At 43.2% G+C, this 22,297-nt stretch overlaps 2 protein-coding genes across 6 annotated transcripts in view; one reads left to right on the top strand and one right to left on the bottom strand.

The window, feature by feature from the left end:
- The first annotated feature begins 522 nt into the window (after nucleotides 1-522).
- LOC125984588 (ephrin type-B receptor 3) overlaps nucleotides 523-22,297 on the top strand; it is a 44,793-nt gene continuing 23,018 nt past the window's right edge. For 2 of the 5 annotated variants that reach the window (XM_049746568.2, XM_049746567.2), the window contains exons 1-3: nucleotides 5,269-12,344; nucleotides 18,381-18,445; nucleotides 20,883-21,555. In XM_049746568.2, the coding sequence (XP_049602525.1) occupies nucleotides 12,287-12,344; nucleotides 18,381-18,445; nucleotides 20,883-21,555 (796 nt within the window). In that variant the 5' untranslated portion in view covers nucleotides 5,269-12,286. Of the gene's footprint in view, nucleotides 886-5,268; nucleotides 12,345-18,380; nucleotides 18,446-20,882; nucleotides 21,556-22,297 lie in introns of those variants that run through there. The other 3 variants (XM_049746566.2, XM_049746565.2, XM_049746564.2) reach the window with 3 other exon arrangements.
- Nucleotides 1,566-5,264, bottom strand: LOC125984617 (neuromedin-U receptor 1-like). Its single transcript, XM_049746635.2, has 3 exons — nucleotides 4,138-5,264; nucleotides 3,815-4,048; nucleotides 1,566-3,684 (listed from the first exon to the last, which is right to left on the bottom strand). The coding sequence occupies exons 1-3, from the start codon at nucleotides 4,808-4,810 to the stop codon at nucleotides 3,341-3,343; spliced, it is 1,251 nt and encodes a 416-aa protein (XP_049602592.1). The 5' UTR covers nucleotides 4,811-5,264; the 3' UTR covers nucleotides 1,566-3,340.

The raw sequence follows: 22,297 nt of genomic DNA, 5'->3' as shown, positions 1-22,297 counted from the left end.
TAGGCTCCTCAGCCCAGGGATTGCCAGATATATAGACGTCTATTTTAAATCTATATACATATATAGACGTAATATAGACGTCTTTTTCAGGGCTATATATAGACGTAATTTAGACGTCTATAAAATAACCTAAAATAGACATCTATTTCAGGTTACAGAAATAACCAATTCACATGTACGGATCAATATGCTTGTTAAACACAAATCCAAACAACTTTCGAAATATGATCATATTTCATGTTTTTAATGTAGACGTCTGTTTTAGGTCTATACCGTAACCCATTTTAGACGTCCAAATGAGGTCTTTACGAGAGCAGACGTCTAATAGACGTCTATGGCTGACAGGGATTTTCCCATGCTGGTGAAGAAACGGCATGGAGCTAGCTACCTGTGTATATATGTATTTTTGTGAGTGTGTAAGATCCCTCCCATTTCACGGAGGATGAAGAGCCAATGCTGAGACCTGTCAATTTTGCGAGGTTGGGGGGGGGGCAAGTTCACGCAGGTAATGCTGAGTGAGTGCCATTATGATTCTTCGCGGTGAATTGTCCTCCAAACTGATTGTTTTCGTTTATGAAACTCACCTCCACGCCACTAAAGAGAGACTCGCTCACGCATTGTCTGTCATGCATTGTACTAGGAAGCATCTAAAAGCCATGGTGAACTTGAACATGGCAGGTGTTGACCGCCGGAACTCAACAGTTGCTTCAACAAATGCTTCGAAACGACTCATCAGTCTTTGGGATTATTGTGCGTTTGCAAATCCCGGATATGAGGAGGGCAAATGTTTGGGCTTGTTGAAGACCGGAGCAGCATAAGCCACAGAGGCAGCGTCGTCACACCGGGAGGGACTCTTCAATGCTGGATGGACAACGCTCGATTGGGGTATGGTTTGATTTACGCTGTTTTTTTGGTTTTGAATGGCCATTGTTTATTGGTGTGCTTGCATTCACCAAAAGCCAATGCTTGAGTCTTCAAGTGCGTCTAGCCAAAAAAACAAAAAACAAAAAATCAAATCCCTTTGCTCGCCGAGACAACTTTGTGCAATACGCATCAATTATGCTCATCAATAACAGTATATTATTTATCATGCTCATCTAAAAACAGAACTGTATGTATTCAGATTCATTGGAGTATTTTCAACTTGCAAACTTTTTCAGAGGCTATTTGATTTGAAAAGCATATTTTGCCAGCATCAAATGATACCATCAGCTATTCCCACACTTTCCCCATCAGAATTGCTAAAGGCAATTGGGATTTTTATGTAGCAATGTGATTGAGTCCAATTGCAAGCCCATTAAGACGTGATGGGTTCTGCGATAGGTGGCCTATTGGGTCCATTTGTTGATATGCGCGTACTGATTGCTATTGACCGACAACAAACTCATTTTCATGTCTTCATGCTTCTTCAAGCCCTTTCCGTTTTTTTACATTATAATTCCAACACTTTGACTAAGTTGCAGAGAAACTGCCTGGTGAAAAGATTGTACTTTTAATTAAGGCTCTTCGCCGGTCGCCTTTCTACAGCTTTGCGAGGCAGGCATTTTCATCCTGGAGTAGGTCGCACTGTGAATCTAAAAATGTGTTCCAAATGCTCATTAAGGCAGGACTGCTTTCCGCACCTTCCGTTTTATCCCACCAGATGCACCAATGGTTAGAGGCCAGGTCATGAAATCATAAATCTAAGGCAAGAGAGCGTGCTTTCATTCATTGAAACAAGAGCTGACTATAAATTCACATGTTACACAGGAACTGCATTCAAGCTATTTTGCATTAGCACACATGTCATGCAATTGTACGAGTTGGAAAACATTTGAAAAATGTACATGCTTCAGATATAAAGAAAACATCTTCATTCCACAAAGGACAATGGCTGGCTGCAAGAGGACTATGAAAATTGTTCTTATAACAACAAATGATTCTCATAACAACAGCATTTAGGGGAGAGTGGGGTAAGCCGTTTTTGCCGATTTTTACTTGAAGTGCTGAAGGAATGGGGTCGAAATACAAAAAGTCCTGCCTCGCTACAAAAACCGATATGCTCAAACCTCATTGAATAAAGTACATAAGCGGACAAATAGATTCACATATTAAATCAGTAAAAGAAACATTTTAAGCATATCATTATACCTACACACCAAATCGATAAAGAAGACATAGTAACTAGACATTTTTGATAAGTGGTAATGAGAGAGGTTTTTGATCTGATATAGTATATTTCTGAGCACTTTGAAATAACAAATGTTTTAGATATATTGCCTGAATAGCTTCATGAGCCTTAAGGAACTGTTTAATGCATGCCTGATGATTTTCCAAATCACGGACACTGCCAAAGTCGTCTAAAAATGTTCGGTTGGTCCAAGCGCTGGTCGCTGAATTGCTCGGATTGTTCTGTCATGAAGTGAATGGAGCTGGGTGACCAAATGCAGCTTGGATCAGGGTTTACTGAAGAACTCAAACGATAGACTCGAGGCTAGACTGGAGGCTCGACTAGGGACAAGACTAGAACAGACCAGACTGAGACTAGAAACAAGAAGACATGAGATCCGACGGGGAGTGACATCCAGACAGGACTTAAATACAAGACAGGTAGCGAGAGGCTGGTGACGGCAATTACATAGATTGTGAGCAGACGCAGGAGGCGAGGGGCGACGCCAACAGAAACCACGGCAACATTAGAACAAGGAAACGAACGGAGACGGATCGTGACATGTGGACTCGTGCTGTAGCTTCCGAAAGCACTAAAACACGTGTGAACTGTTTTCAAAGTTGTTGATAATTGTTCAAACGCAGCAATCAAAAAACCTTAATCATAGACATGTTACTTTTGAGGGCAAAAAAATGTTGTTTTGAATTTAAATGCTCTCAAGCAATGTGGCTCCCTTCTCTGCAGGACGAGTGAAATCGATGCCCCTTCAAAAATAGGTGGTCATATGACCAACGTCTTCTAGGGTTTTCTGGAAAACAGGGGTGGAACTACTTGCCCCTTGACGCAAATGACCCCACTCTCCCCTAATGATTAAATGCACTTGATTGTCCTCATTTTAAGTTTGTTTGCATGAAAGGCTACACAACCACAATAAGATAACTAGAAATGAGATTTACGTACTATGTACAACAAATACATGAAACGATTCATTTCATAACAGAGTTTTGACAAATCTTCTCGTATTAGAGGTCCTCTCAAGAACTATGAGGGCATCCTTGGGAAAATGTGTTCCCTGTGAGGACTCCCTGGAACAAAAAAATTTAGAAAAAAAAAACCCATAGCCAATTAGCAAAATCTTCTTTTTCTGCTCATAATATGCTCTTTTGATTTATCACCCAAGCTCTGAATAATTTAGCCATCCAATGTATTTTGCTTGATGGATGTTGGAGTCCATTTGGTGCGTCTCCGTGTTTTCTGGCTTGAGCTGCCGCGCAGGGTCGTCCCTTTGCCGGAGCGTACCGACCAGGCGTCAGCATTGCACGAGATATGGCGGAACATTTCTCGGAAGCGCGTGGACATGAGGTTGTAGAGGATGGGGTTGATGGCGGCACTCAGGTAGAAGAAAACTCCCGAGACAACGTGGATGTGCTCAAAGATCTGGAGATGCTGCTCCACCGACGTGTCCATGAGACTCCACATAAGACGGTCCACGTGGAAGGGAGCCCAGCACAGACAGAAAACTATCACCAGCACACCTGGAAACATCATGTAGGGGTTCTCAGATTGGGGCCATCCATTGTTTACATTGTGTACTAAATATTTAAAGGCGTTCAATGTCTGCTTCCTGGTTAAAGGCAAAACTAGTTTCAGGATGTGGCCACTTACACAACATTTTGGTGACTTGAAGATTGCGTTTGTTCATTTTCTGCTTGTGGGATCTGCTGAGGCTTTCTGGTCCAAAGCTGCACCTGTCCTCCGCCACGGTCAACATCCTCTCCCTGTGTAGCTGCAATCCAATGAGAAGGTAGAGGATGCTGATGATCAGCATGGGGAGCATGAAGAAGACCAGCGCGGAAATCAAGATGATCAGCTTGTACATCCATTTGGGCTTGACCAACTCTGAGGAGTGAAATGTAGCAACGAGTGATGGGATCAATCATTTTTGCCCAACTTGCTGATGCTTCAACGGAAAAACAGTATGTACGTACGGCAGATAGCAGACCGGGGGAAGTTCCGTCCAAACCTTGGAGGTAGCACCGCAATCCCGTGCAGGCTGGTGTTGGGCACGGAGCAGAGCATGGAGAGCAACCAAAGCGTGAAGACCACCTTCTTGACGTGAGCTGACGTGGTCATGTGTTTGACCTTGAGGGGGTGCACCACGGCAAAGTAGCGCTCCACGCTCACGGCCGTGACGTTGAGGATGGAGGCGAAGCAGACGGTCTCAAACAGGAAGGTTCGAAAGTAGCAGCCGCCCTCCCCGAATAGAAACGGATAGTTCTGCCACATCTCGTAGAGTTCCAGCGGCATGCCCAGAAGCAGAACCAGGAGGTCAGACACGGCCAGGCTCAGAAGGTAATAGTTGGTTGGTGTCTGCATCACTTTGTAGCGCAAAATGACCACACAGGTGAGGGCATTGCCCAGGACGCCCACCATGAAGATGGTCAGGTAGGCGATGCAGACGGGAAGGAACACCGGGGACCTCGCTGGCCCCAGTTGCAACGACATGTATTCCTCTTCGCTCACGCACATTTTATCCATGTCCTGCTTTGTGGTGTTCTCCGGGAACCAGGAGATGTTGACACCACACAGCAGAGCAGCGGTGGGGCAGCCGACGTCGGTGGAGGCGTTAGCACTTGCGTGGGTGCAGATTGCTTCCGCCATTGTCCTCAGGTTGGTCCTTGTATTCCGACAAGGAGACGGTTTCTCAAATGAGTCGCTAAAGAAAAAGATTATTTATTTATTTATTATTGATGTATTTATTATTGATGTATTTATTTATCCATCGATCGAGCTAGCTAGCTATTTTGACACTGTTGATCTCATATTGGGAGATCATTAAAGTTGTTCAAATGTTTAATTTGAACCTGGAAACAATACAAGCATGACAATGAGTAGGTGAGAAATATCCGTCAGCTCTAAATCATGCATGGTCGTCATATGTACATAATGCGTATGTGTGCATAATCTGTAGTCCCTACAGAGAATTAGTTTTAAATGAAAAAATGGCATGTTCTTAAGAGGATTAGATCATCGTAGGAAACCAAAGACCACTCACTGCAAAGTGGGCTATAATTAAAAATGTGGACACCTAGCAACTCATCCATGGCAACTGATACTGAATTGCGGAATCCAAATGTAAACATTTGTTTGTGTCATTAACACATTCAAACATCGTTGCCCTCTCATTAAACTACACTTTAATGTGATTACCAATATAAACATTCATTCATAGGACCCCAGGAAGAGTAGCGCTGGCATTGCCAGAGCTAATGGGGATCCTAAATCAAACAAACAAACAAACAAACAAACAAACAAACAAACACATTTGAACACATTTCATTATTTCAAGGCCAAATATTCGCTGTGCATTCACGAGTCTATTTTAAATCGTCAATTACTATATCATCGTCAATAATATACATCCCAAAATCTCAACATCTGATCTAACAATTCATGAGGACTTTTTGCACGGGTGCCCATTTATTTACACATGCAACATTGATAGTGATCAACTTGATTTAAAGCAGAAGAAAATGAAAACACACCTGCAGATTGTAATCCTCAAGGAAAATTGAAGGCATGGGACAAAAGTTCAAATATCGGTAATGCTGTCGGGTCAGAATGTAGAATGGTGTGCTCTTGGTGACTCAGTGCGTCATGACTACCTAAAATCCTCAGATTGTAGTATATATTCTCTCTCTCTCTCTCTCTCTCTCTCTCTCTCTCTCTCTCTCTCTCTCTCTCTCTCTCTCTCTCTCTCTCTCTCTCTCTCTCTCTCTCTCTCTCTCTCTCTCTCTCTCTCTCTCTCTCACGCACATTCACAGTTGAAGATGGTCTCAGATGGATCTCACAATCACAACCAAAAAACCAACCACTTAAATATGGTCGTGTGACCGGAGTAAACAAAACTTTGGCTAATGCTAATTCTTTAAAAAAAAAAAAGGCAATATAAGTAATATTCTTGATCCTTGCATGAATTTGATGAATAGATATCACAGAACTGTTGGAACTGTTGGAAATTGTAGAAAAGTAAAATATGTCTTTTATCGTTCATAGTTGGGAAAAATGGTGTTTTGTTGCTACGGCCGGAGGTTTTCAAGGTCAAAGCAATCTAGGACCTCTTTTTCCACACCGCTGCACCGCTGCGGTCTTTCAGGGGTAAAAGTAATCGAACCGAGAATGAGACAGGAGAGGCTCTGGCTCCACATACAAAAGATAATAAAAGCTAAGTGTCAGCCTGGAAGAGAGCATGTCGAATAAAGGGGATTGAAAGTGGAGAGAAACATCTTGTCTGAAGAAGCAAGTATATAAAGACAGTGACCTTCACTTCCAAAAAAGAAAAAAACACACTTGGATTGAAATAGCAAGTTGTTAGCAAGTTCTCACTTTAATTACTGTGCACACTTAATTACTGTCAATAATATTGGTAACTGTATTACAATTTTTCACAATGAAAAGTGTCCCTGCTGGGTCTAGTAATCCTCAGATCGAGTTTGAGGCTGCAGTATATGTCGTATGACCAACATGATTACAGTTCCTCAGTCACTAATAGACGTTTCTTTGCCTTTTGAAAATCCCATTTCAGGAGATAACTGCTGTGGCTTTTTTTCTACTGCGTTCCCAAAATGATACCCTTTGTTAGACCTGGAAAAAAAAAAAAAAAATCATAAAACTAATCCCGCTTTTGCTGGAACAATAGCCAGCCTCCATCAGGTGGACAAATTGCAGTGTTTGTGCGCTTCGGGGGCCACCTTGGCTTGCTTATGAACGGCGCTAGATAAACCAGGTGTTTTGTATGAAAAGTACCCAAGAGTAAAAATGGCACCCTGTAGAATTTTGGATGCAATGGTTTGCCTAAGCACTCACCTAAATAGCTATCAAGGGAGCGCAGTATATGTAAGGGTTTGCTGACGTACATTCCCCACTGGTGGCTAATTGCCGACCGAGAGCGGGGCCTGCTGACTCGTAACAGAAGGTCATCTCGGGCGCAGTGTCATTCTGGCTTGTGTGGGGCATGAGAAAAATGATTGTACCCCCACTTTCATACACTGAGAGGTGCTCATATTCCATGAGTGAATAAGAACGTGCAATAGCCCGTCCTTCATTTTGCTTGAAGAGTCATTCTCCCAGCATCTCCCCGCCAGATGAAATGATCTTTCCATCCTAAATTTGCGTTTGTGTTACAACCAGGCGTTTGTCCCTTGTCGCCAGGGGCGGCCAAGTTCACGCAGGTCTCCAAAGGGGCACTCACACAGCAGGGACGTGCGGTCAGAGGAGGCAAGGGAGGCTACGTCTCCCCTGCCATCATGAAAAGGGGAAAAACAAACTCAATTGCTCTTATTATAAAGTCATTTTCCTTTTCATTTCAATCATTTTGTATCATTCTGAACCCAAATCGCTGAATTCATAGAGTTCTTTTAAAACCGAAGACGATTCGCTCGGAGGAGCCAACGTCCTGTCTGGCCTCCTCTGAGGATTGCGTCGTCACACGGCTGCCTATGTTGAATAGTATAATATCTTGTGTTTTTTTTTTTTGTCATCTGTCTGTAACGTCGAGATCGTACGGAGGTAACGAAAAAAGACAGGGACTGCTAGTGATCCCGGGATGTAGAATAAGAGATCTCCAGTTCAAATTGACAGTGAACAACTGAGGAGCAGTCGTCCATTTGTTTCGTTTTACATTCGGGGTGGTTTTTCCCCCCCTCCGTTTTTACATTTCGTTTTACAATGGAGGATTACATATACAAACGACTATGGATTTTCAGTCGAAGCAGGAGGCCATCAATAAAGCAAGAGCGACTCCGGAGTTAAAAGGTTTGATTCGGACAACGGGACTTCGGAACGGAGTGGTACGCACGATCGAAAACAAGTTTTGGATTTCATGTGCTTTATTGAGTGTTTTTATGCGTGAAGACTGCTGATATGAGATTTGAATTCAAATAGTTGTTGACATAGTCATCACAGGGCAGGATAACGGGTAAACTTGACGTTTGTTACGGAGGAAGAATCGCACACGTCTTCGTCTTTGCTCAACTTGCCCCGGAAGAAATGGAGATTTATTCAGAACACGCCCACATAGAAAATCGACAGGGACCCTGTGACTCCCAAAACAAACAGCAGGGGGTGACATAACACCACTATGCGAGCACAACAATTTCTATAATGTTAACAACATCCCACTTGCTCTCATAATAAAACAATGCGTTTTGTTTTGTTTTGTTTTGTTTTGTTTTGTTTTGTTTTGTTTTGTTTTGTTTTGTTTTGTTTTGTTAACAGCCCAAACAAAAACCTCTCAAACTTGGTTGCTGGCTTAGTCATAAGATAAATCAAGCTTCAAATCATTTCCCTGTACAACCTGGTGTCCGCTAGTTCACCATCACCATCTAGATCAGGGGCGTCCACACTTTTTGCAAGGAGGGCCAGATTTGATAAAGTGAAGGGGCCTGGCCGGGGGCCAATACTTTTTTCAGACATTTTTTAACTACAGAAATTTCCAGATTTTCTTTTGAACTGATCGTCACTGTTCACCATGCTTAACACCAATCACGTTCTCTGTTCCAGCAATTTTTATGAACTTCTTCATTCTCTCACAATCTGTTCTCATTTGGCTTACCTGCATACAAAAAGGCTTATTGAAATAAATAAATAAAAGGAACAAGTCCTTTAGTTTTCCTCCAAAGTATTTTATGGTTATGCGGCCGTATCATTGGTTGCTATTTTATTTTTGCATGCAGATTAGAAACACATGGAATCCCCGTGTAAAACATGAGGAGGAACACTCGTTTAACATTAATGAGAGACTTGCAGCTGCACAAGCACAACATGCACGTCGGCGCTCGTGTGTTGTTGAGTCTGTGTACAGACGCGGTCGGTGCGTGGCGGGGTGCAGGGCCAACTCCATAATTCACAAGTGGTTTGCAGTTGGCAGTTTTTGGGAGATATTCTGTCAAGCCCTTCTTGTCGGCTTAACCCTAACACCCCACAGATCTACTTGTCAGTGTCAGTGTGCTCGCCCCTCCCTTCCTGTGTCTACTCCCAATCTATGTACTAATCACACTCACCTGCCTCCCTCTCGTTACCTGTCGCGTATATAAGTCCTGTCTGCGTGTCACGCCCCTGTCGGATTGTTCCCGTCTCGTCTGTCGTCACGTTTGTTGTCGTGCTGTCTTGCTGTCGTCATGTCCTGCTGTCGTCTTGTTTCATTCACGTCCCGGTAAGTCAGTCAGTCAGTCAACTTATTGTTTTGTTATGTCATGTCAGTTTGCCGAGTCTGTTAGTTTGTGTTCTCCAATAAACCAAGCTGGTCCAAGCTGCATTTGGTCGCCCTGCTCCATCCGATCCATAACACTACTTTTAGTTTCCTCTGCTTGCATTCGCGCTTCCAATACTTGATTACAGTAATAGGAGTCAAATATGAGACACCGTTCGGGTGAACTCCTCATAGTTTTGTTGGTGTCGGCGTATTCCCGTGTCATTTTTTGTTTTTCACCTGCTCTTAATGAGCGATGGGCTAACTGTACGAGAAGGAGAGCATTTTCTCACTCTCTGTACAGCTTGCTAAAGGGAGCTGTCAATCACATCCCCGACAGTGCGGGCTGACCCAAGCCTGCTGGGAACTGAACTGTAGTTAATTAGTGCACAAAGCTGAGGGGACAAAAGAGAGTTGGAAGGCGGTGGGGATGAGGGTGGTCCGATTGCTGAAGCCAAAAGGATTGCTGAGGTTGGGTGGGATAAAAGAAGCGGGAGAGGGGGATGAAGAAATGGCCTATCTTAAGTGTGCGTGTGTGTGTGTGTCGGGGCACGAGGATCTAGTGGGGTGGACTGGTGGGACTGAAAAAGCAGTGGGAAGTACAGACTGATGAATAGGTAGTCTGAAAGGGAGCCTTGTGCTTCGAGCTTTTAGAGTTCCACCTACATCAACACACTCTGCTGTGCTGTGCTGTGCTGTGCTGTGCTGTGCTACTGAAATAAAAGACCGTGTGAGAAGGTGACAGACACTGTAAAGTTCAAACCTAATCTAACGATGCAGCCTTAACTGCGCGAGTCTTCGACTTTTTGTTGTGATTAATTTGTATTTACACCCAAATGAGCGAGTGGAGCCCATGGGGTTTTTGTTGTGCGGCATCAGTCTCAAAGGCCGCTCAATAAGCCACGGGAGATGCTGCCTATCTATTGTTATCTAGGCTTACATTGACACTCTCCAAAGTCCATTTAATACCGCAATTGATCGACACGCTGCTTCCTGCTGTTTGAATGGACAAATGCTGCAAGGGATGTTGGCCGTGCTCAGCCTGCTCCAAAACCTGCTCAACCTCTTTCTTCGTCAGCGCTAGCGACCACCTCTGTCAAGAGCGGTGCACACTTGCAGGGTTAATATAGCCACTTTAACTACAAAATAAGAGCTGATGGAACGACACAGTGATGTTAGCCTCTGCTGCCCTGACATGTCACCAATGAAGAGATGACGTCAGATTTTGGTGAGTCTGACATCACTGCTTGAGGCCATTTTCAGGCAGCTGCTTCCTTGTGACTCGTATTTAATTGCCCCAGTCCAGGAAGAACAATTAACTAGAAACAGCTCACAATTAATGGAACAAAGTAACTGACAAATATTTACAGTAACTGTAATATGTAAATAAGTGTCTTTTTCTAATTAGTAATCAATCAAAAAATATACGTATATTTTGCATTTTATCTTTCCTTTGTTTAAACCGGTGGCAAATATTTTAATTTAAATATCATTTACAATAACAAAAATGTTTTATAAATGTGAAATCACTTTTTTTAAACCTGCCATCAATATGCCTTTTAAGCCTTAAAACTAATTTGCTTAATGATTTTTAAGTTAAAGGCCAATACATCTTTCAATAGCATTCTTTATACATACGTGCTGCAATATGGTATTTTAAAAATAAAATCTGAGATGCTGCAATTTTATCATGTCTTTACCAGGAGACCTACCATAGGGATTAAGAACAAATGGCATGCAAAACAACTTTGTTTTTACGAGTAATGATCTGCCCCAGGCATGTTTGTCAAATAGCCTTCATTCGTGGAAATGTCTTTTAACGAGAAAAAAAGTTCTCTATGAATAGTCTGCATGTAATGAATAGAATTTGTAGACTGATTGCTGCAATTGCCATCTTTTCTCGCTGCAAATGATTTCTCAGTCTGTACCCGGCATAATATGCCGGATGTGCTTTTTTATATCAGATGTCATTTGTCACTTTTGAATGCGCTCACTGCTTGTGCTCTGATCAGCTTGTTCGAGCAAAAGCAGTTGCAGACAACTTTGATTTGAGTTGAACATCTAAACCTGTATTTCCCGGCCATGGTATTTCAAGCATATCGTTACATGACACTGGCAAATAAACAAATGCTTTAACACATAAAAGGCACATAAAAACACACATTTTCTTGTCAACAGCATTTTTTGTAAAGAAAACGTTTTTGCAAAAAAAAAAAAAAAAAGAAAAATGGGGTGGGTAGAACAAAGTGACGACTCAAATCTATTTTTAATATAAATTTATTATTTTTGCGTCTCTGCATCTATTATTTTGAAAGCCATCACCGGATGTTACGAGCTGTGCAAAGTAACCCTTTGTCTTCTCTCCCCCGCCCCCCGGTCTGTCCGTCCCGGTGTTGGCATTCCGACGCACGGCCCCCGACGGTGGCGCAACAGCAAAGGACTTGCCCAAGCGGAGTTGCCCAAGTGGACAGAACCGCTGGTCGAGTGTGCACAGCTTCGGATACGGGTTCCTCCCACCTGCCATCCCAATACTGTGTGCGTCTGGTGGGAGAAGAGCAGCCCTAGAAAGAGAGAGAGATGCGCCCGTCCGTGGTGAGATAGATGCTGCTGAAGTCAAATCACGGGAACGAGACGGCGTACAGTCACTGGAATGTTGGGACGTGACTGAGGAACAAGGGCTTCAAAAACGGAAGCAGCAACAACAAAAGACACTTGGATGATGCCGGAATGGGTATGAGTGAGGAACACAAAGCTCCGCAGCGGTGATCACTGTTTGAGCCCACCCACCAACCATCCATCCGTCCATCCATCCGGCCGGCCAGCCAGCCAGCCAGCCAACAGCCATCCTGAGGGTCTCTATTCATGTTACAAAAGCCTGGCTCCTGACAATGGAATACTTGCTGTGGGTGTGCAGCCTCCTCGTGCCAATGGTGTTGGCTGTTGAAGGTATGCTTGATTTTTTTTTTTTTTTTTTCCCCCCACCCTTTTTGCTACTTTTGTCTCCCACACGAGAACAATGCACATGTTGGAATTTGGTTCCATGGCATCCCGAGAGACGAAAAGTAGATTGTGTGAAATGTGCTTTCAGCGTAGTCGGCTTTTGACTGGTTTAAGGCTGCCAAAAGAAAATGGGTGTCAATGCATGTTTCTGTGGATGTGCGATGGATGATGCCCATGCATTGCGGCTCAAGGGCTGCCCTGTTGCTATTGTCCCTGTTGTTGTCACACCCACTAGCACAGCACAGCACAGCACAGCGGTTCACAAACTGGGGTCCGAGGGTAACTTTGAGGGTCTGCAAAATGAATTGCAAGCCGTTTATTTGCATAATACCCATGGTGACCGTCTTAAAGCAATTCCTTTTCCCTACCTTTCCTTCATCTCCATCCGACGTGATTGTAATAGATGGAAACGTGAATTTGACATCCTTGCACCAATCAAGCCATTTTAGAGATGATGTGTTATCAAATGATAGTGGTTGATCTAGCTATTCTACTAATCGATGCGATATCATAATATTAACGCTGAATGAAATTTTTGCCCCCCATGCATGTTTACTGAGGAAGTCAGGAAGGCCATTTTGCCACTTGCTGTCGACTGAAAATGACATGCCAGTTGCCAGGTGTCGGGTCACAACCAATCACAGCTTTCTCAAGGTGATTTCAGAGTGTGAATTGACGCCTGTGAAGTAGAAACGCGCTTACATAGTTTAAAACCACAGACCAGACTGGATCAATGGCGACCCCCTCCAAACCCCGCCCTCACTATTCCTGTCTCAAAGCCAGCGGGGACATACACGTGAAACATGATAGGTGACAATGGTGAATTAAAGGTCAGCGGTTTAACAAGTACACCGCAGCCCGTTGAGTTGTCTTCACCGCACGAGTCGTGTTGTGGGTCTGGAGCGAAAGTCAAGTCCACGGTCGCCTTCACCGCCATAGCCGCCAGAGCGCCTCCTTTTCCGGGTTTTGTCTCCCCGGCCATTCTGCCTCCGTTGGAGCGCAGCCAGTGCGATTCCTCATCAATTCCGGTGTCGGCGAGTAAATCAATGCAGCGGGCACAACGGCCCTCCCGAGTCCCGCTGGGCTTTCGTGCCAAGATGATAGGACCGTTTTCTCCCAAGGTGGCAGCAGATTTTTACTCAAGGCTCAGGGGTTAACTAGTGTTTGTCCCTCTGGGGATAAAGATCATCAGAGGGGATTTAAAAGTGAGTCAGGTCTTTTTCTGCTTTGTCATTCATTATTCAGCGCTATTTCTATGCTGCCCCAGACAAAATTTAACGTGGAACTAAACCCCAGAAGTCAAAATGTGGTTAGAGTCTGATGATTTGTAATGAAATCTACAAAATACAATTAAAACATGGCATAACACTCGAAGATGCAGGCTTGCATTTTTACATCTTTTCAGTCTTGCAAGTATGCAAATTCAGGAGGATGAGACATACTACGCATGTCGGTTCATAAATACTCCTCTCGTCATTCAGAACAACTCACTCTCATAGTTCAAGCAGGATTTTTATCTAATATTGACGGCCAGTCATGGTTTGCTCATGCTATCCATTTATGGTAATATGCTGCCAAAGCGCTGTGAGGGCCAACTTAAAAATAAAAGCCTACCAAATAATACAAGAACATCATTAGACATTTGTTTTGAAGTTGGGCCAGTATGGTAATGTATCGTTGGCTTGGCTTGGCTTGACTTTGAGCGGAGGATGGCCAACGTGCGGATGAAATATGTAGTTGTTGCTTCAGCTGGGTAAGCAAACCTAGTGCGAGAAGGTAGAAAAATGCGCTATGTTTGCTTTCTCATACATCCAAGTTGTTGACAGGAATGATATTAAATAAATACATTTGCATATGGTGCACACGTTATACCGATTTTGTTGTCACAAATTAGCATTTTGTGTACACGCTATATCCACATTATAGCTTGAATTTTATTTTTCTCTTTTTTTTTTTTTAGCTTGGCAAGCTTCAACTTGTTGATGCTCGTGTTTTCACATCTCTGCAGTAAAAAAACATATATGCAATATACCTTTTTGAATGGCTGTATAGCTGATCATGCTCTTATCACTTATGCTAATATTTGCTGGTTAATATTTCATATGTTTGCTTGTTGGCAAGCGAGCCACGCTTTGTAAGATGAGGCCTCCCTTTCATGATGCTCTCGCGCATTCTCAAAGTGAATAAAACATGTGTGAGCATGGAACTCGTAGATGTGTGCCATTTGGACTTTGGTGATCATAACTTAAAAAGAGACAGTAAATGATACTAGTGGAAATGCTCTTAGCCTCTCACTGCAGCATTGTTTTTTCTTTTCATTTTTTTTCTTTTACCTCAGGGCACCTCCGCTGCTGCTGCTGCTGTAGTTCTATGGGCTGGGGCTGGGGCTGGGGCTGGGGCTGGGGGAGATTTGGGCTATGAGTAATAGTGCCAGTTATGCCAAAGGTGTAGTAAATTTAACAAGGCTGGTTGGAGGCTTTCTGGAACAAATGGGATCTTTTACGGTCTGAACCCGTTTCGGGAACAAATGAAGGAAATGTGTTACGAGTGGATATAGGAGTATGATATCTTTGTTGGAGATAAAAACAAGGCATTTTTTGCATGAAAATGTAGATAAATTCTTTCTAAGCTGGTGCTGGTGCTGCAAACAACTAGTATGTGTACTAAATGTGCTAGTCATAATGTGTGCATAAAAACTCTTTTCAGTTTTTTTTTTTTTTAAAGAAAAAACATACGTAGTTCCATATTTTCTTTTAATAGTGGTTTTATTTCCGAGAGCAAAGCAATGAAAAACTGCCTAAAAAATGTACTTGGTCTCAAATTCACATTTTTTAAGAAGTCAGAATCTTAAAAATAAAAAATTTAGGGGAGAAAAATATGTGACGTTATGAGACCAAAGTTGTATATTTTAAAGAAAAAAAATCGTTTCATTGGCATACTGGTTCCCGTATGTAGTTCCGAACACTTAGAAATGTCACAGCACATGAATTTATTGCTCATTATTTTGTGGACCCCGAGTGACAGCTCGCGTTTGAGAACTGCTGCGCTCGCTGCCCTTTAGCACCGGGGCCAAGAGCAGGTGAACTGGATCAGACTCCCCAGGGGCCGAGCGGGATCCGAAGCTCAGCCAGCTGTGTGTGCTACCCAAGGCCCGAGAGTAGTCAAACAAACACAGCTGTGATTGGTTGCTCCCCACCCGTCGCTCCCACGACTAATGATAAAAACAACGGTGTTGGTTCATTCTTGGGTGTGTTAGAACTGAGGTGCTAAGGTGCACACACACATGTGCGCGCGCACGCACACACGCACAAGGCAAAAACTGACGACACTGCAAAAGCTGAGTTTGAAAAACATGGCAAAAGTAATGAAATTCAGCATATATTATTATCTGGTGACAGTAAACTCAACTCAACTGCATAATAAGCAGCAGTTTGACAGAGAGAATTAGTGAAGCGTTCATCAAAAAGAAGCCTCAAGCTGCTTATTGCTGCTCCCATTTGAAACTGACTGTCAAACTGAAAATGAAACAAAAAATATTACAGTTTTTCCATTTAAAAAACACCACATAGCTTCGACTAACTCGTCATTTCTGTGGCCGTCTCAGAAGTGGTTAAGAAACAGATACTTGATCACATTGTGGGTAGCAACACACACATGTAGACAGATCATTTGATAATGCTCACTAGCATATCTAGTTACCAATAGCGTCATTTGCATATGCTTTTATGAAGTACAATAATATAGCATGTTATTTTCCTAATTTAAAAAAATAGTTTATCATCCTGCTTTGAGTTTAGTTCCTACAATGTGCGATTGTTCCTTTCACCGAGCTCAACTCGACTTTTTATCACGCTCCTTTAACCGACTGATCCAACGATTCAACTTGATATTTAAATGCATACCCTTTCTGGAATTCTTGTTGTGAACCATGAAAAAATAATGGAGTTTACGGAAAATAGTCCCAGCAACATAAATCATCTATTAAGGTTTGCTGAAAAATGTATGTGGCAACCTAATCAAAGGGAATGGAGGCAGCCAGTTGTGATGCACTCCTGTGAAGATCCTCATAGAGCAAAACGGTGAGCACCAAATCACCTTCAAAGTGTAGGCAATCATGAGTTGCAAATTTGCAATTTTGGGGGGGGAAATATCCTCTATTAGCTAAAAAAAATCATTACTTCTGTGCTCAGGCCAGTGCATTAAATGCATTGCTTTTGTCCCACTTAGTGTCATCTTGGCACCATTTAGACCAGGGGTGTCCAAGTCCAGTCCTCGGGCGGGGGCCGCATTCCTCCATGTTTTCCAAGTTTCCCTGCCTCGTTCAACGCACCTGATTCAATGATCAGGCTCCTGCCGAACGTGAGGATGAACTGATCATTTGAATCAGGTGTGTTTAACGAGGGAGGGAAACTTGGAAAACATGGAGGAATGCGGCCCTCGAGGACTGGACTTGGACACCCCTGATTTAGACAAAAGTAGTCCTTAGCTGCCATGTTTTGCGACGTTGGCCAAATCCTGCCCATTGAAAAACTGATTTGGATTAATGAATATAAACACACGGGAAAAACGTCAAGTTGAATTACGAACGAAGGGTTGTTTGTTCCACTTTCAAGGTTATTACAGAGCATTACTTATGAGAAAAGGCTCCATAGAGTCTATGAATTAGGCTGTTAGATCAAGATATGAACTTGGATGTTCCTGCACGTCTCAGTGGTAATTGCTTCAAGCGCACCAGGAATTTCTGCTGGATCCGCATTCATGCATTCGTTATAAATTGGGCTGCATTTATTCCCTTCTTCAAGTTTTTTAGCATTATACCAGTTGTCAGGTCTCACCTCCATTTACACGTACATGCGAAAAGGAAAAGCACATTTGCATTGTAACAAGAAAGTCTTACAACTGTTTTTGCTCCTGGCACCCAACTGTAGCGAAAGCGAAAATGAGACGACAAGCATGTTTCGTTTTGAACACAGATTTGAGTCTTTTCAAGAGATGAATACACATATGTGACTAGCAAGTAACTGAAACCGCCCCATTTTATTTTGATCAATTGTCGTAAATACCGTATACCCCAAAGTGTGTTCCGAAATAGTTTAACACCATTTCAAACGACGTACAGCAGCTAATATTCTCTCTATACGCAGTTAACGTCAATCTATCACTATTGGGTCTGGATTGACAAGTGCCGCTATTTGAGCTAATTTTAGAAGAGTCCTGCGGGCGACTCATGCGGTCCTCACGGGCGACCTGGTGCCCGCCGTGGGCAACGTGTTGGTGACCCCTGGTGTAAACAGTGCGCACTCTTTAACTCAATGATCTCTTCAGGCAAGTCAGGGACTCAACATGCCTTGGTTTTTTGAAGCACAACAGTATGGAACCGCATCGGGAAGAGTCTGGCTTGTCTTATGTGCTCGATCGACCAAGGCCGTGCGTGTGCGTGTGGGTGTGGGTGTGCGCGTGTGTGTTTGCCAGCACCATCTCACTCTCCTTGGACAGCACTATCAACAACTTGTGAGCAAATGGTGCCCAGCAGGCAGGCGTGCAGGCAGGCAGGCAGGCGCCGTGCCATTGAGTCTCTGGGAAGAAAGTGTAATTGTTTCAGTAATTATGCGCTAACAATAACATCACTTTGGGAGGCCTCTCGTCCATAGTGGGAATCGGGAGAGGTGTAATAAGCCGAGCACTGATTGACATCTGGACAATAGTGCCTATTGATCTGTTGTTTATTCTTGGTGTCTACCTTCCTCTTCTCACCTCTGTGCAAAGTTGTATCAACTGAGAAGTGTTTGATAAAATCTCAATTGAGAGGCTTCAGAAGTGAGGCAGGTTTTGTTTTGTTCTTTCAATGCACAATTTTAAATCAAAACAAGATTAAATATCTCAAATCAGACACATTAACCTATCTACAGTATCTGCTTCATTAGAATTCATAATAGAAGTTGCTCATCATTCAATCTAATGACTTTTTCCCTGACTTTGCAGAAACTCTTATGGACAGTCGGTGGGCTACAACAGAGCTGGCCTGGACGACATTCCCAGAAAGTGGGGTGAGCATATATTTGCCTGTATTTTGTGGCCGCACCCACTCGTTTTATTTGTTCCATTTGCTCATTAATAGAGCCCCATGTGTCTTGAGCAGCAGCTCGCCATGCGTTTTATTGCTTTGTTTTCACAATATGTGTATGCGTTTCTGGGATAGTAAAAACGCAAAACAGAGTGACATTGGGGGGTGGGGGGTATTGAAGAAAAAGTGAAAAGCTTGATGAGCCACACACAATCTGTGCATCGTATTCTCTAAACAAACCAATGTGCAAACATGCAGATAAACTAGACTAGAGCAAATCCCCAGTGTGTAAAAACTGTCAGAATTTTGTTTTTCCAAAGTTATGGTTCTAATGTACTTCAAACTACATTACAGTGAGTACCTTTAAATGGCATAGGAATTAAAAATGTTGAAGATTATTTACAATAGTTTAGGACTAAATAGTAAAATTAGAACTGTATGATTGTTTTTCTTTAGTGAATGAATTATTGTTGACTCCAAAAAAAAAAAAAAAATCCCAAATCAACACCCTCTCCAATGCAACCTTCAAAATCCTCTATGCTGCTATTTCATCAAATCTTTCCCATTTACAGTATGGTCATCCTTCAACAAAGGCAGCATTATTTGAAACACACAATAAAAAAAAAAAAATCATGATTAAAACAAATAGAAAAATGTCTCATGTGAAGAAAACTAATATTGTGTTGTGGCATTAAGTACGTCCGTCACAAGTGGCCATGCATGTTTCGACGTCGCTGATTTTCCAGTCTACTTTTAAGTGACCTTCCTTCCAAATGTATGCCCATAAATCCAATTTGAAATGATCATTCATTGGCAATTATTTTGTGCTGCCCCACCCAAGCTACAGCCAGTTTAAATACCGCCGCTCCAAACAAGGCAAAGCGCAAACATGGAAATCAGCCAAAGCACAGTTTTGAAGAGTGCCTGCTAATTGAAATGCGAGAGCGTAGAACAAAATAAAGTTGTTGTGTTGATACGAGTAGTGGGAAAATGAAGCAACATGAATTTGACCCAAGGGCTAAGAGCCTGACAGACCTCCCCCCACTCCTGGCCAGTGTCATTTGTCTTCGCAACGTGAGCGCAAAGTCAGTCAATAGAAATGCTGGGTTTCCATGGAAACCATCTCGGGCAGCACCGGCTCCTCTCCTTTTTTTGGCGGAAAAAGGCCAGCGTTTGAGCATCCCTGTATCTGTAAAGTCGTACGTCAGCGGCAACGTCCGCTCGGCCATCCGTTGAGGGAGCGGCAATTATCATATTTGTCAGGTAGTGCATCAATGTGGCTGTTGATTTATGACGCACGCCTAATGCTGACTTCTGGGCTCATCGCGGGGAAATAAATTGCACGGCGGTTCAAAGACGTGAGATGACTTGCGCAGTATTTTCTTGCTGTGGAAATAATCAACTTCTGCGAGCGCATTTGTTCTGGAAATTAAGCATTTAGTCCAACAGGGAATTGTGAGAACATCCAAATAAATAAATAATAGATTGACTGACTGCCACAAGGTGCTTGCTTAATGGACTCTACATTTATTGACTAACTGGGCCATTAATCAGACTCTAATGTTGGTTGGTTACCATGCATTAATATGCTGAAGAGCGACATATGCACCAAGCTATTCATCTACTTTAGATGCTATTGACAGTCTGAATCAAAAAGGGATAAACACATAGAAATACTTTAGCTAAGCAGATGATTATTGCAAACATCTGTAATATGAGTATGGAAGTGTATACATAGTATATTCCCAATATATATAGTGTCGTTTATTGTAAACTGCCCGCCCCTGTAATTGAATATCTGTAGGGCGTCAACACCATTTCTTTTCGAAGCAAATGAACAGAAAAATTGAGAGAGAAAGAAAGAAAGAAAGATGTTTTTACTTGTGAAGGGACTTTGTGGACGGACACACTGTGTAACGCACAAATGTTCCAACAAAAGTAGACACCAAATTTGCATGATAAATGCAAAACAACCTTGTTTTTACAATTAATGATCTGCCCCAGACATGTTTGTCAAATAGCCTTCATGCGTGGAAATGTCTTTTAATGAGAAAATGTGTTTTCTATGAATAGCCTCCATGTAATGAATCGAATTTGCAGACGGATTCTTGCAATTCACATCTTTTCCGGCTGCAAATTATGCCTCACAGTCCGTACCCGACATAATGTGGGATGTGCCTTTTTTATATCAGATGTCATTTGTCACTTTTGAATGCACTCGTGCTTCACTGCTTTGTATTTGGCGCTTCTATGTTTAATACAACTCGGTATGAATTAAAACGTAGCAGATAAGGGCCTATCTGCTGTCGCCGAATGAGAAATAGACCCGTCGTCCAATTAAAAAAAAAAGCACGTCATCATCAAACGTCTCCCTGCCTTCCTTTGTCACAGTCTGTGTGGTTTTTTTTTTAATCCCACAGTGGGAGGAAGTGAGCGGCTATGACGACTCCATGAGCCCCATCAGAACCTACCAGGTGTGTAATGTCCGACAGCCCAACCAGAACAATTGGCTCAGGACGGACTATATCCCCCGCAGGGGTGTGCTCCGCGTCTACGTGGAGCTCAAATTCTCCGTGCGCGACTGTGCCAGCATCCCCAACATCCCCGGCTCCTGCAAAGAGACCTTTAATCTGTTTTACTATGAATCGGACGGCGACACGGCCACGGACAGTAGCCCCCTGTGGAGGGAGAACCCTTATGTCAAAGTGGACACCATTGCCCCCGATGAGAGTTTCTCTCTCCTGGAAGCCGGCAGGATCAACACTAAAGTGCGCAGCTTTGGCCCCCTGTCCAAGTCGGGCTTCTTCTTGGCCTTCCAGGACCTCGGAGCCTGCATGTCGTTGATCTCGGTCCGGGTGTTCTTCAAAAAGTGCTCCACCACCATTGCTAATTTTGCCGTCTTCCCCGAGACCGCCACGGGGGCGGAAGCCACTTCCTTAGTCATCGCGCCGGGGGCTTGTGTGACAAACGCCATGGAGATGTCTGTCCCGCTGAAGCTCTACTGCAACGGTGACGGAGAGTGGATGGTGCCAGTGGGCGCGTGCACCTGCGTCGCTGGTTACGAACCCTCCGCAGATCGCACCCAGTGCCAAGGTATGTAAGGACTTGTGTTTGACCTGCTTTGACATTAGGCAGCGGTAAAAATACCGTCAATTTACTTTCCTATGTTGCTGGTGTAGATAGAAAAAAAAAAAAAAATACGAGTTGTAGTAAGTGAAATTGGATCATTTCCCACCGTGGCACATTAGTTGGTAATTAGTCTAAATGAATGGGAGAGTTTCAATTGCTTCAAGACATGATTAACCAAAAAGTAATTACACAAAATCCACTGACTTCCTAATGATCAACTCATCGATGATCATGCACCTCCTCAGTATCTCGTGTGACATTTCAACCATTATTGAACCAAAGCTATTTGATATTTCCCCCCACTATTCACCCCAGTTTTTGCCCTCTCGCCATGTATTACGTGGCGCCTGAATGGAGGTGAAGGAGAGCATGAATTAATGAGATGTTGCCGAAAGGAGCGGCATACAAATACAGTAAGAGGGAAAGATAGGAGAGCCAATAGCGGGGAAATACAGATAGCGGCAAATAAAAAAAGACCTCCTTTGAAGTCCGTAGACGAGCAGAAGAGGAAATGTGCGAACGGATTGCCAAACATGGGACGAGAGCCAAGAGTGAACAAATGAAAAATGGAGGGCGGCGGGGCAAGGAGGATCGGGGTAAATGCTGCGGGATGGACGAGCATTACCGTCTGTCTCACCCGGGCTGAAGAATGGTGTGGAACACGCGGCGGAGATATTTGGCGTGGACATTTGGCGGCTCAAGGTTA

This window comes from Syngnathus scovelli, chromosome 17, assembly GCF_024217435.2.
Source record: "Syngnathus scovelli strain Florida chromosome 17, RoL_Ssco_1.2, whole genome shotgun sequence".
NCBI lineage: Eukaryota > Metazoa > Chordata > Actinopteri > Syngnathiformes > Syngnathidae > Syngnathus > Syngnathus scovelli.
The sequence above is the reverse complement of the archived record's forward strand: the minus strand, read 5'-3'. Positions and strand labels throughout refer to the sequence as shown.